The following is a 14,861-nucleotide window of genomic DNA, read 5'->3' as shown; positions in this document are numbered from 1 at the left end:
TATAAATCATTGATATCAATTATTTATTAAATTAAAATAAAATATTATGGAGGATATTTTTTCTTGTGTTTTTGAGTATTGAAAATTGATAATATCAGTTATAAGAGTTTAGAATTTCGAAACGATGTGAACAAGAAATGAAAACATGAGAATTTATGCATGGAACTCTATTGATGATATCAAACATTTATTAAATTAAACAAATATTATTGATATTTTTCTTTGTGTGTGTGTTTTGAGTATTGAGAATTGGTAATACCAATATCAAAATAGCAAATCTTTAGTTTCGAATCGATACATACTATTTTAGAACTCACGTATTCATATATTCGACATGAAAGGTGGAAACACGATGACGACATGTAAAGATCCGACGTTTCGATAAATATGTTATAGAGATATACCACCAAAATATTTCCTATCGTCTACTAGAACTAGATATGTGTAACTGACTGCATTTCTGCACTCCACTACGACGAGTGTTGGAAGCTGAAGCAGCAGCAGCAAAAGAAGAAGAAGAAGAAGAAGAAGAAGAAGGTGAAGAAGATGTTCTCGCGTTGCGAAAGCACGTGACTTCACAAGAACAAAATTAGCATAAACCAAGATAGAAAAAGAGAGAGAGAGAGAGAGAGAGAGAGAGAGAAAAGAGAAGAGAAGAGTCTGCTGGCCCCGAAAACGAAATTCTCGGAAAAGTTCTAACACTCGTTGACAATAACTATACCGAAATAACAATAAAGTGTTTTAGTGTGTGTGTGTATGTGTTGGTTGGTAGGCAAGTTTTAAGTCCTCCTACGGCTAATAAAACGCCTCACGGTGCGGAAACGCATCCTACGATTTTCTCCTTGCCTGCTTTCTTGCTTACTTTCTTGCGAGATATGCAGAACGGTGAGTGTCGTGCTTTTGTGTTCTCCTACTTTCTTACTTGCTTACTTATTTTGAAAAGAAAGAAAGAAAGAGATATATATATATATATAGAATGTTGGGTGCACGTGCATAAAGTGTTTAAAGTGTGTATCATAGAACATGCGCTTAAAAGTGGAACTTCATGAGCGTTTAAACGGTTTATAGGTTTTATTATGGTAGTCGTTCGTGACGTTACATTTAGAGTTTCTCAAGTCTAGATTTTAAGTATGATTTAGATTTAATATAATTTAGAACAATTTAAATTCATAATTGTACAAACTTGTAATGATTAATGATTTATATTCATATCGAGTAAATTTTGTTTTGAACAGATTTTTTTCATTAATTTTTGAATATTCTTTAATAAAATACGGATTATTAAATTGAGTTATCAAGAAACATTTTATTTATTATTTATATTAATTAATTTTGATCAACGAATAATAAATTAACAATCAATTTAGTCTCAAATTTTTCTTTTTTATTTCAATAGCGTTGATCGATTTCAAGCACGTTTTTCAACGATTACATATTTTCTTTTTGTATATCTGACTACACAGGCTTACAATTTAATCAATTAACTTTTTTCTAAAATTACATTGTTGCCAAGTTATTCAAAGCCGAATATTGTCAATGGATGAAATTGACCCCGTGTACACTTAATGATTCGTTAAGAAAATATGCACACTAACAATAAGAATTAAATAGCATTAAAGATTGTAAAAAATCTGTGAATTCAAATATAAATAATAATAATTTATAAAAAAAGATACACCATATTAATTTCTACATATTACTACATTATTAATCATTAATAACTAAAATTCCATGCAACTTAAACCGAATACCAGTGAACATTTTAGCTAAGAAATAGACCCATTCGATTCGAAATATCGATTTCTAGGTTCTAATAAGACAAAAGCATGTTGCGGTGTCTTTGGAATGGGGTTGGTTGAAGAGATAGAATAGAACGAAGAGATGGATAGATAGGAGTGGGTGGATAACTCGAACCGGTTTGGGAAAAGGGGATGATCGAGACATTAGCGTGGTTTGTTGCAGCTAGAAACTGTAGTTCGATCCTCAAACTCGCACCTGCGACGTAAGAGAAGTTACCCAAAGGAACGTAACTATGTCTATATAGAGATCGTTCCAAACCGAAGAGGCCGGAACATTTGAGTTCCATGAGAATTCTCGGAAGGAAACTGAAAGAGAGACAGAGAGGGATGGGGGAGGGATGGGGGTTGGTAGGCGGTAGGAATGGGGTGAAGGGTGAAGAGGGTAAAGGAATGGGAAGAGACAGAGGTCTTGAAGATACTCTCACAACGATGATGTTAAATCTGCTTCTCCTGGTTGACGTCATCCCTCTCGACACTTTATTAATGCTAAAACTCATTCCAGTATCGTTCGAAACTCTGAAGGATACTCTGTTTCCCTTCTCTCTCTCATCTTCATCTCGATCTACCCTTTAAAGGTTATTATTTTGATTTAATAAAAAACAATTAACGTTTAACGAGATATTAATTAAATGCAGTAGTGTTGAGACGTTTTCAATAAACGTAAAATTTGCTAGTTAGTCATATGGGTATTCGTATTCTTAGAAATTTGTTTCTTTTCTTTTTTTTTTTTTTTTTTTTTTACCAACTAAACCTACTTCATTTTCAAAGCACATTTTTCTTTATTTTTTTATTCAAATTCTGTATGTGTTTAATCTAGAAACATGCATATATGCACGTATGTGGCTATGTATGATTCGTATTGGTGTAAGTATAAGCGTACAAAGCTTTTATGGCCAGTAGAATTTTGACAGGACTGAAGAATTATCGTTTACATTACTGTAGTAAAGAATAATACACGCATGTGTTCACTTGTGTCTGTGTTCTCGAATACAGCAAACTTTCATAGAATTTTGTATGACGTTGTCTCTCTCTCTCTCTCTTTCTCTCTCTCGTTCCATGCTTTAAATAATTACCATCATAGGTATTTTTAACACGTGGATCATCCGTTAACGTCAGCCAGTTTCGTGGACCTTCTCCTCTTATGTTAGATCACTTTTCAGGGACATTTATAAATTGACGTTAAACAGAAAACTGAGAAAATTCTTGGTGAAGTTTTCATCTTCCTCTGTGACAAAGTTTTCGAAGAATTTTCATTTTATAAAAGATTCTTCTTATCGCGTCCTTAATCCTCGTCCCTTCTTATCGTTCATAATGTTTCATTATTTTTGGATTATGATATTTAAGTATCTTGGTATATAAGATTTATTTGATAAAACTATTTGTTCATCCTGAATAATTAAATGATGAGAAACTAAAAACGTTTAACATTAAACTTGATAAGTTAAATGTGTGAACGATTATCAATTATGAATTTTATTCATTAATTCTATTGCTTTTTCTTATTTCTTTTTTTATCTTATTTAAAAAAATGATTAAAAAATAATTTGTTTAATTTTTTATATTATTTAGACTAGTAACAAATTATTGAGAATTATTATTTGCATCCGAGTTAAAACAAAAATATAACTATTATAGTAAAGTAAAAGAGTATATAAACAAAATATTTTCCATTAATAGAAAATTTTTATAAAATCAATGATAACAATTATATTTTTCTTTGGATAAATTTAATATGGGCTTTTGAAGTGACACTTATTTAGCGGAGATATGTCAACGATGAGATGTGACGTAAGTGTAACGAAAATAAAACGAAAAAAAAAGAGAGAGTCATATAAAAATAGAATAAAAAAGAGAGATAGAGAGAATGTTCTATTTGAACATGTGTGGAATTTACAAATGTAAAATTATTAAAATATATAATTGTGTGTGTATGAGAGTCCTAATACTTATCACTTACCTTAATCACTTTAAAGAATTTTTGAAGAAAATAATAGAAAACCGAGGATAGAATGAATAAAATAAAATGAAAGAAAATCATGAGACGCAAAACGGCGAAGTCTCTAACCCTCAACATCGAAATGGAAAATATCTCGTGATTTATGAACCCTTGGCGTACCCGCCGACTACATAGAACGTTCGTCATTCTGTCAATGGAATATGACTGCCCCGTGGCGATAGTCTCGTATACACAACTTTAAATTCTACCACCCTTTTGGAAAAGGAAACAACCTGTAACGCGTCTCGTTACGATCCAATTTTCGATAGGATTGTTATCACCCAATTATATTCAAAAACATTGTGTACATTCTGCAACGGTGATTAACAACCAGAAAACCCTTAGGCCGGATACAGTCCTTTAGAACTAATTAGTAACAACCTACAGAAACATTGCACTTCGTTAATCAAAATATAACCAACTTTACTTTTACCAATATTTTAATAAAAATTACAAAAAACAAAATAAATCATTGTTTCTGGATGATTAATGAATACTAAATTCTTTTCAAATATATTTTCCAATGTTGGAAAAAAGTTTATGAAAATAATAAACAGTGTGCTATAATTTAATATATATTTTTAAAAATAATATATTAATGTTTCATAATCCTATGGAACTATTCATATTTTCTTATTGATAAATAAAAATCTTGACTGGCAATTAGTTAGCTCAAAGATAGTAATCGATTAGAAATTCGAGGTCGAGAAGATCGTGCATAATTTTCATCGAATTTTCACGATAATAAATCTCATGATTCGCTGTTGCATCTTCTCCTGGTGTGCTCCTAGTAGCAGCAGCAATAGAAGCAAAAGCAGAAGCAGCCCCACGCAACTACTTTGGGCAATTTTGGCTCCCAGTGTAGGAGAGCTTGGTCTGTTAGTGATAATCTACATGGGATATTGACTTGATCTAATTTTGGCTGGCTGGCAACGGACGGATGGACGTCGGTGTCACGTTCGATTATATCTACCAGCACTCTCTCTCTCTCTCTCTCTCTCTCTCTCACTCTCTTGGTTATCGTCTGTCCAGTTTACCAGACCTTGAATGAACTAGTAATTAACGCGATGAACCGTCTATCACCGGCAATATGCCATCAGCTTGTCTTGCTTTAAGCATAAGCGTGCTAGTATACATGTTGCAGAGAGATGATAAAAATGAAGATTTAATCAAATCCCTAATTTAGATAATTCATTAACGAAAGATGTTAAAGTAACAACTCTTTTGGGTGATTTACCTAAAGAAAGTAAGTAATTTGATAAAATCTCTTAACTGTTTTAGTGAAAAGATGAATGGTGTCAATACATATGAATATTTAGGTTGATATAAATAATAATTTGTTGATGTTTGAAATATATGGTCAGTATTTAAGAGTTGCATCAAAGTTGCTCTTCAAGACTTATATAGGATAAATACTAATATTTTATTATAAATTCTCTGACTATTTTTATTAAAAATATACTAACCAAAATTGCTCACACACAAACACATGCTAATCCTGTAAATAATAGTAAAATTTTAGATTTTTTTCGCAATTATTAAAATTTCCTAATAATGATAATAACTATTTTCTTTATATATTATATATTGATAATGAAAATAATAATAATAATAATAATAATAATAATAGTGTTATATATAAAATAATAATAAATTAAAGAAAATAAACCCAATATAAATATCAGTCTAAAATTAAACGATTATTTAAAAAAAACAAAACAAACAAAATAATAATAATAATAAAAATCAAAGCAATAGGATTAATCAAAGGCATTGAACGTAGAAAAGCAGCGTATCGAATGAAATGTAAAATACACCCCCCCCCCCCCCCATGTTCTTCCGAATTTTATTGTTGCGGCAGGGCATTCCATCTATTGGAAGTGCGTTTAATGGTCGTTTTGGTTTACTGCCAACATTGTGGATTAGCACTCTACCGCTCCATTTGTTTATCATCATCATCATCATCATCACCGTCTACCTATGAATCATCCCAAATGCGGATTGCCTCTCGTTTAACCATCGAGGATCGAAATACCCTCGATCTTCCTACTAAAGTGCCAACATTATTCCTCTCTCTTCTTCTCTATCTTTTTCTCTATTTATCTCTCTCTTTATCTATATCTTTTTATCTTCGTAATCGCTCGCATTTATTAATGGTCGATCATAATGATGAATGAAAAGAAAAAGAAAAACACGTCTTTTCGAAACGATACGTTTCAACAATAATATTGTAAAAATAAATAAAATGTAAATGAGAAAGAAAAAGAGAAAAATAGAGAGAGAGAGAGAGAGAGAATAACTGAGTGAATAAGTGAATGAATAAATGAGAGAAGAAGAGAAAAAATAAGAAATCGATCGAAAAGAACGTTTCTTTTTCCTAATGAATGTAACTATAGGGATCCGTGTTACTTGGAAACTGAATTGTACCAACAAATTCTCTACAATATCCCAAGAGAATCCTGAGTTCTACTTCAAAGTCTGGGGATATACAACTTAAAACAAGAAAGGCAGATAGAGAAATGAACTAACGATAAGAGAGAAAATGAAAGAGATATGAAAAGAGACAAAGCGGGAAAGAGAGAGAGAAAAGAATATAAAGAAATATATATAAATATATATATATATATATATATATATATAGAGAGAGAGAGAGAGATAGAAAGAAAGTAATAGTAAATAAATGAATAAATATATGATTAAATATATGTGTGAAAGAGACAGGAAAAAACTAAAAGACAGAGAAAGAATGATAGTAAATGAATTTTTGATTTTAATTAAATATATGTATGTGTATGTACATGATTAAGAGTGAAATTGACAAATAATAAGACAAATATAGAGAGAAAAAAAACATAATATGATAAGAGAGAGAAAGAAAAAAATAAATAAATATAGAGAAAAAAAAAGAAAGAGATGGGAGGGAAGGTAAAAAGAAAAGCAAAGCTATTCGAGAGGTTTTCGTTTGATAACTCAGATGCAGTCTATTTCCTTCTTATAAAAGAAAGATAAATGATAAGTTCGAAAAGGAATTCAAAGTTTGAAAGTTACGTCGGTAACTAAATATGTCTCTGGAGTTTATCTTTGATCAACATCGTCATCGCAAAAGAGAACGACACAGAAGAAGAGAGAGAGTAAGAGAGAGAAGGAGAACACGTGAGAGATTACGAGAAAAACTCGAAGGATGAAGCTCTCCTCCTCAAGAGAATTCGTACCTGTGATGTTGTTTCTGCTTCCCGCACCAATATCACCACCACCCACCCCTACCCTTTACCTCATTTTTTTTTCTTTTTCTTCTTCTCTTTCTCCTCTATATCCCTTCTTCTTTCATACCCTTTGCCTCTGACTCACTCGTTCGTTCGTTCGTTCGTTCGTTCTCTATTTTAATATGCAAACTCTAAAGTTAATATACGCCGTTTCTGTTTATGCACTTCTTTTCGAGAATCTCTGTACGAGTTTCCTTTTTCCGCATCAAGAGAGTAGCAGCATCATTTTCCTTTATTTTATCACAAACAAACAAACAAGCAAATAATTAATACGACGCGCGTACGGTCAGATGTAAACACAAGCCAATGTTATTGCTATTCCTCGAGGCTAGCAAAACGATGAGTTCAAGTTCAAAGATGGATTGATGTAATAAGAATATACTCGGGAGTTTGGTTAGAGACGAAGAGAATTGCTTCTTTTTTGTTCATTTATCTTGTCGTGAAATTTTAAAAAGATTTGTAGAAAGAGTAATGAGATATGATTATAACTTCCAAGATGTTGTTGTTTCTAAACATTTATAAATGATTTCAATGATGAATTAATATTAGAAATATATTTAGATTAAAAATAAATACTGTTGGTATAATAACACTAGCGAATTGCGTTTATTCGATTTAATTAAAAATAAATAAATAAATATATTTGAAATGAGTGAAATTCACGGCAGACATTTTCAATTAAAAATATAGAATGTAATATTTTATTTGAAGATATGAATCTTTAATTATCATGAGGTTAAAAATACTATAATTTAAAATACCTATAAAAAAGAATAATTTTATTAATAGTTCATTTCGGGAAAGACACCTTTTGGACATTCCATGTAATAATTCGCATAAAAGTTTAACGCAAATAAAGGAGTAATAATTAAATAAGCATTGTATTATATGTGTATAGTATTTTCTATAATGATCAACACGAAAAATTATTTCAATATTAAACCTTAAAATTAAAACAAAATAAAATATATAAAACGAGATAAACTATACAAAAAAAAAGATTCATACGAAATAAAATATAAAAATATTAAAATGAAACAAAAACAAAAGGGAAAGATTAAAAAAAAACAAAATGAATAATCAAAAATAACAAACGAAGAATAAAGAGAAAATGAGGGATGAAAAGGGGTAGGGTAAGAGGTGGGGTATATGGAAGAAGAACGATTTCACGAAGATAGGATGGATGGTTCGAGGTTTAATAGGATCCGAATGGGCGTTCGTGTCCGCGCGGGAAATCCGAATTTATGAACCTCTGGAAGGATTTAATTTATTTAAATCTCGCACCTCGCTAAGCTTCATTTTAATCCTGATTTACCACATGGCTTTTCTTGTTATGCGCGCTCGCGGTTCGTTTTTGGTCGGCTGTTATCGCGCGCACACAAACACGCATGAAAACGTTCACACGGATGGGAAGCATTCGTATTGAAAAAAAAAAAAAAAGAAAAAAATTAAAAATACAAAAAAAGAATATAATAAAAGTATTCGTGAATATCGAGAGCAGGAACGAAATTATTCGTCGAATTAATATGGTATGAAAGATTTTGTAGGAGATACTGTTGACAGGAATATAAAAAAAAACAGAACAGAACAGAAAGACAACAAACTTTTATATAACAAAATACTAATAATAATTATTATTATATATTTAATTATTATTATTATTATTTGATTTATTTAATTATTAAAATGTAAATTATTACAAAGTATAATTAATAATAGTACTATATCTCGATTCAATGCTTAAAAAAGGATATAACAAATATATTATAATAATATTTCAAAAACTTTAATATATATCAAAAAATATGAAATCTCCCTCTCTCTCTCTCTCTCTCTCTCTCTCTAGATATAGTTATTAAATAATATACCTCTATCGATCTAGTCAACATTATTGAAAGGAATCGTTTCTCACGATTCTCAGTTTCGATTTTCCCGAGGAAGACGAGCATGTCGGTATATTAAATTCGATCTGAGAAGGTAACGTCCGAGAGAACTTTACTCGTTTTCGCGCTGAGTTAAGTAATTGGAAGGTCCAGCACCGCGGTGATTTATCACTCGATCCTTGACACATGTGCTCGCGAACGCACCAACGAGAAAGGCGAACGGTAAGAGGAGTAAGAGAAACAGGAGGAGGAAAGAGAACTAGGGGATGTGGTGGTGGCAAAAGGGGGAAGAGGGGGGGGGAAGGTGAGAGAGAAGCTCCTCAAAGCCCAGAGATTGTTCTCCCTCGCTGACCAATGATCGATCGATTCAATAGGTGTACTAGGCAGCCCTCAGTGACTCGACTAGTGCTAGTGATTAAGTGATTTTCACGTCAAAGAATGAAAGCAACAAAAAAAAAAAAAAAAAGATATAAAGATACAAATCTTTGAGACGAAATTTTGCTCTCTTTCGCACTTTTTTCCTCATTTGAGATGATAATCCAGGGATGTTCAATTCATGGTTTACCTCTGGCAGCACAATATTTAACACTATAATCATTATATTCTTATATAGAAATTATTTGTAAGAGCTTTTTTTTATAAAACATCGAGGTGGTACTTTTGGTATTACTGTAGCAGAATATATTACAATTTTTAGTAATTATATTTTTGTTATTTATTTTTGTTTGAAAATCGTGTGACTAATCGTAATATTTTATTTTTGTCTAAACAAAGTTCGAGTCGATTTTGTTCCTGCAAATGCGGAAACCAAAATGTTGAACATTTTCATTATAATATATAACATACAATATTTGCTTATATAAATTATATTATTAATAACATATTATTTTATTAATCATATTTGTTCAAATATGAAAGCCATAAATTGGGCACTCCGGAAGCTATACCTGATTGAAGACGTTAAATCATTTCCTTTGTTTTTGTTCCTTTTGATTTTAGGTCAAAACGATATAAAGAAATTGCGAAGGGAGAACGAACAGCTGCGCAGAGAGATATGGAGCCTTCGGGATGAGTACGATAAGCTCGAGGAGATACTGAAGAGACAAAAGAATCCTACTGAAAGCGACGAATCTGAGGTATGTGTTTTCTATATTTCTATGTATCTGTGTATACAAGGTATTTGTGGTTTTTTCGTAGAAACGTTGTAAGAATATTCCACTTTTGACAAAAAAAACCACACAAATGTTTTCTCAAAAACACATTTCATTTACCAAGACTTTACTCCTTAAACACAATTATTAATGAGATACTTGAACGAACGTTTTAGGATCGCTCTGAAGAAGATGATGACGTGGTACATTCGGATTATTCCGAGGAGAACGAGCAAGAAGATGAAGAGCCTGAGAAAATTCAAAATGGTAACGAAAGGACAACGCAGGAGCACGATCAGGAGGAACAATTAGAGAACGCTGAGAATCAGAAAATATCGACGGAAAAGATGAACAATAATAGTTTGCATCGATTGCACGTTGATTTTGATGATCTTTCGGTTGTCGATGAAGAAGAAGAGTTAAAAAAAGAAAAAGATAGAAAGGAAACAACAATAATGAGTGAAGAAAATCAAGAAAAGTTTAAAGTTAGATTGATAGAACCTAGAAAGTTACACGACAATATACCCTTTTATCCGGGTAGTTACGATTCTAGTCAAAGTTATACAGACCCTAATTACTTTCAAGAATATCCATGTCCAACAAGTACAGTGGATTCATTGATACGAGGTGGTAGTAACTTGTCAAACGTCTTACCATCTCTTTGTCCAGCTATTTACGCGGAACCATTGATTCCTTTAGGGACATTGGACTCCCCAATATTGAATCCAATAAACGATAAAATAATACCGGAAATTCACGTGCCACCGATTGGTTGGCAAAACAATCTATTACTTTCGGAGTCAACGGCATTGCCAAGTTATCCGAATGTATTGGCTAGCAGTAGTGTATCAAATTCAACTATGAGAATGGCAAACGTAGAAAGCTCGCAGCAACAGCAGCACTTAGAGAGTCACGCAGTTGGAAACTATCAAAGTTTCGCGAACACCGCTGGTATACGACAAAAGAGAAACTTGGATGATTCGAAACAGCAGCAACAGAAGCAAGGGAACCAACTTGCTTTAAAATTATTTGAAAATTCACATGCATACATTCCAAGACAACAAAAAGAAGTATCATTGGGTAACCTATGGGATGATATCGATGCATCCTGTGAGAAAAATATTGAAAATGAAAGAATAAATGGTCATCGGAATATCGAAAATAACGAAGAAAAGGATTCCGATGAAATTTATGCGTTCGATGATACGGAAAAACCGAAACACTTTTTTGCCCCATTAGCAACGACGAAATCGAAGAAATTATTGGACGAGGAGTCACCTACCGTTTGCGGTTCTAATTACTTTGGAACTGGAACTAGTTCCAGTAGCGGCAAAACCGGGTCTACGGTGATCTGTGAAAGCAATCAATTGTTAGGGTTAAAGGGTTCCATTGACGTTTGCGTAAACGGTGCAGTTTCCTATGGAAATAATTTCTACCGAGAGAAGGAAGATACACAGAGAAACGTGTATCTAAGTACGGACAATCTGTTGATTGAAAGCGTCAAGCCTATACCGATCAATCAGTTAACTAAATCAATGTCCTGCCAGGATTTAAGCAGTGATTCGCAACCCTTGACAAAGATTAATTACAACGAGAAAGGACAGACAATGACTATGAGCGACAATACTTTAGACAATTTAACCAACGAATCATCTTCGACTAAGGCTTATAGATCTCACTTAAATGTTACATTAAAAATTCCACGTCACGATCGTGAAAGAAACGCGAATACTCCGGAAATTCCACAATTACCATCGATGGATTATAGAATTCTCACGAATCCATTTCTCAGGAATATTGAACGAAACGTTTTTGAGTCTTCCGATAAAAATTCTCCGATAACCAAACCACTTTCCGTTCAAGTCAGTGAAAACAATATAAATTACAGTTATCCAAGTTCACCGCCACCACCACAGCAACCATTGGGCTTTACTCGAGGACTTAGACCTAGTGAAAGATATCGTAGAAGGCAAGGTGGAAATTTATTACCCGATCAGAATCGATTGTTGATTCCTACCGATCAATTGATCCCAAATAAAAATCTTTCTACACCAACACAAGACTTCCAAGTAACATCTTTCGAAAGACCAAGTCCCCATGCACTATTACCATCAGCGATGCCCTATGATCTCGATACTTTAAGAAGAATAAATGCAACGCGTTATCTACAAAATCAAAATCTTTATCAAAATATACCATTCGTCCCGGCTCACGTTTGTCCCACTTTACAAATGTATTATGATCAAAATACAAAGAAGGTACCAGCCCAAACACAAACATCAATAGACGGTGATTCTCATATCGAGGATGATCAAAGTTGTCTGCATCATCCAGAAGAGGAAAATAATATCAGTATACCGAACTCACCGAGCGGACAACGACGCAAACGAACAATGAAAAAGGATAAACTACTCGGTACGAAAGCTCTTTCACCGTTAGCTCAAAGAAAATTGAAAAAACAGAATAGCGTGACATCAACGGAAATGCCTGAATCCCCAGGCAAATCTGTGGTACGTCAAAGAGCTAGGAAACTGAGTATCACGACAACTACGACATCGGATGCCCTCGAGGATAAAAACGAGAGTAGATCATCATCCTCGGGACAAGATTCACCGAGAAAAGATCAAGTAAGACGTATGTCAACTTATTTCAATCCAAAACAACGACCGTCGTTAACATCAATCAAAACAACGAGAAGTGGTAGTTTAGAAACATCGAAAGACAAATATTCAGATGGTTTAACTACGACTACATCGGATAAAGAAATAATTCATTCTGCGCAGATTAGAGAAGGCAGTAATGTTCCTGTTAAATCTAGAAAAGGTAGCACAAGTAGTGGAAACGTTCCCTGGTGTGCTTGTTGGGGTAACGGTTGTGTTTGATTTCGATTCGAGGCCAAGTATACGGGTTTAAAGGTTCTCTGTATATATTCTTAAAGTGAGATAAGATCTTTGACGTTGTTGCTAAAGGTGATTCGTTAAATTCAAAATACCGCAGGAAACGGAATGAACTCCAACAGTCTCGTCATGAATTCAATCTGAAAACTGTGAAATATAGGTTAAGGAGGGGTATGGTCTAGCAGGAAACTTGGAAATCATTCGAAATTCAAATCTACGGGTTCGTTCGCAACTGCGACACCGAATGGGACCACGATAAATTCTACAGAGTATAGTAGGCGAAACTTCAACTAAACTACACGTCATTTTACGAAACTAACTCACCGAGTATACGTATGCGTAATGTGTGTGTGTGTGTGTTTGTGTATATACGCTTACGTATAACTCTGAGTGAAATTGTGACCAAGTGTATCATAAAATCAACGCACCTCTTAGAAATGAATCATAAAACTAGTCTCCAATGGTAATATCACCTTCGTATATAAGTGAATCATTACATTTGTGCATGTATGCGTATGCGTGTATATGTGTTAGTAATGTAAAAGAGAACGCGTATGAATTACTGTGTAAATTATGAATGCACCTGCGGAATAGGTCAAAGACCTATGTATTGAAACGACTGCAAAAACGTGTTTTGAAACTTTACAATTTGATCATATATAAAATGTAATATTTATATTCATAAATGTAAGTAATATACAGTGTATGTATGTGCGCGCGTGAATGTTTATCAGTAGGTCGAGAAACATAGAATTTAATATTATTTTCTATTAAGAAAATTCTATGCATTTATGCGCAGTTTTTATCCATCATTTTAATCGTACTAAAGTATTTATAAAAAAAAAGAAAAAAAAAAATGCAATACTAATAAAAAAGAAAAGTAACTTGTACCTTACATAATTACTATAATTAAAATAACTCTTTTTTATTTTTTATTTGAACGAAAGAAAAAAAGAAAGAAAATAAGTATTTTATTATTTTATTATTGTTCTCTTAATAAAACAATTAAATTTCTTAAAACTTGTAATTCTTCTCGTTGTAACATTGATCGATATCGTCGTTCAATAATACGAAGTTTGACTAGAATTTAATGATTGTACGATAATCCGGATCATCGATAATTTCGAGCTTATCTAATCGAGAAGAAGGATAAAATCGGTCCATGAGTTACATAGGAAATTTATTAATGTTCAACGACGTGAACGAGTACTTATGCGTAGAAGTTGTTGCCGAACATCCGGCTTGAAAAGTTCAAGAGAGTGGCGTTAAAAGTTTCGTTGAAAGTTTCACTACGGAAGTTTTCCTTCCGCTTCATTATGAATATACGAAGAATAATGCTTAAGGACTTGAAATTAATCAAAGAAAAAACAAAACTAAATAATATAAGAAAAGATATATACAAAAATAATAACAACAAAATATAATAATAATAATAACAAAAAAGAAGAAAGGGAAAAGAATTTTTATTATAAATTTTACGTTGTGCTTCTTTTTTTGCCTGTTTATTTTTAAACTTTTAACGAACCACGCTTTTTGATATACGAGATCAAAAAAAATTCATAAAAAGATAAAAAGAAAGACAATGAAATAAACTTCAACTTCGTTCAAAATTATCGATCGAATATTTGAAAACATTTTGCCACTTGGAGGAAAATTTTTCAAAATTTATTCATCGTAAAACAACAGTTCTTATTTAAAAGATGATCCAATTGTAACGGAAAGAGAATAAAAATAAAAGAAAGCCGATGATATAAATTCTTTACTTTTTGCTTCGCGTTCACAAAATATATCGATTGGTTTTCCAAAACTTCCTTCTCACGTCCTTCTCCCCTTTCGAGAAGAATTCTCAAAATTTATGCATCGTATAATAAC

The 14,861-nt window shown here is 32.5% G+C and overlaps 2 protein-coding genes across 5 annotated transcripts in view; one reads left to right on the top strand and one right to left on the bottom strand.

Moving 5' to 3' along the window:
• The window catches only part of LOC106786824, a 26,198-nt gene extending 12,395 nt beyond the window's left edge, over window positions 1–13,803 (top strand). For 3 of the 4 annotated variants that reach the window (XM_014748623.1, XM_014748626.1, XM_014748624.1), the window contains 2 exons: window positions 9,941–10,077; window positions 10,269–13,803. In XM_014748623.1, the coding sequence (XP_014604109.1) occupies window positions 9,941–10,077; window positions 10,269–12,974 (2,843 nt within the window). In that variant the 3' untranslated portion in view covers window positions 12,975–13,803. Of the gene's footprint in view, window positions 1–756; window positions 886–9,940; window positions 10,078–10,268 lie in introns of those variants that run through there. The other variant, XM_014748625.1, reaches the window with a different exon arrangement.
• LOC106786823 (tyrosine-protein kinase transmembrane receptor Ror) overlaps window positions 1–14,861 on the bottom strand; it is a 208,999-nt gene that overhangs the window by 146,114 nt on the left and 48,024 nt on the right. The gene's annotated exons all lie outside the window — the stretch shown is intronic.

Source organism: Polistes canadensis, unplaced genomic scaffold (assembly GCF_001313835.1).
Source record: "Polistes canadensis isolate GaletaPanama2010 unplaced genomic scaffold, ASM131383v1 scaffold_84, whole genome shotgun sequence".
NCBI lineage: Eukaryota > Metazoa > Arthropoda > Insecta > Hymenoptera > Vespidae > Polistes > Polistes canadensis.
The sequence above is the reverse complement of the archived record's forward strand: the minus strand, read 5'-3'. Positions and strand labels throughout refer to the sequence as shown.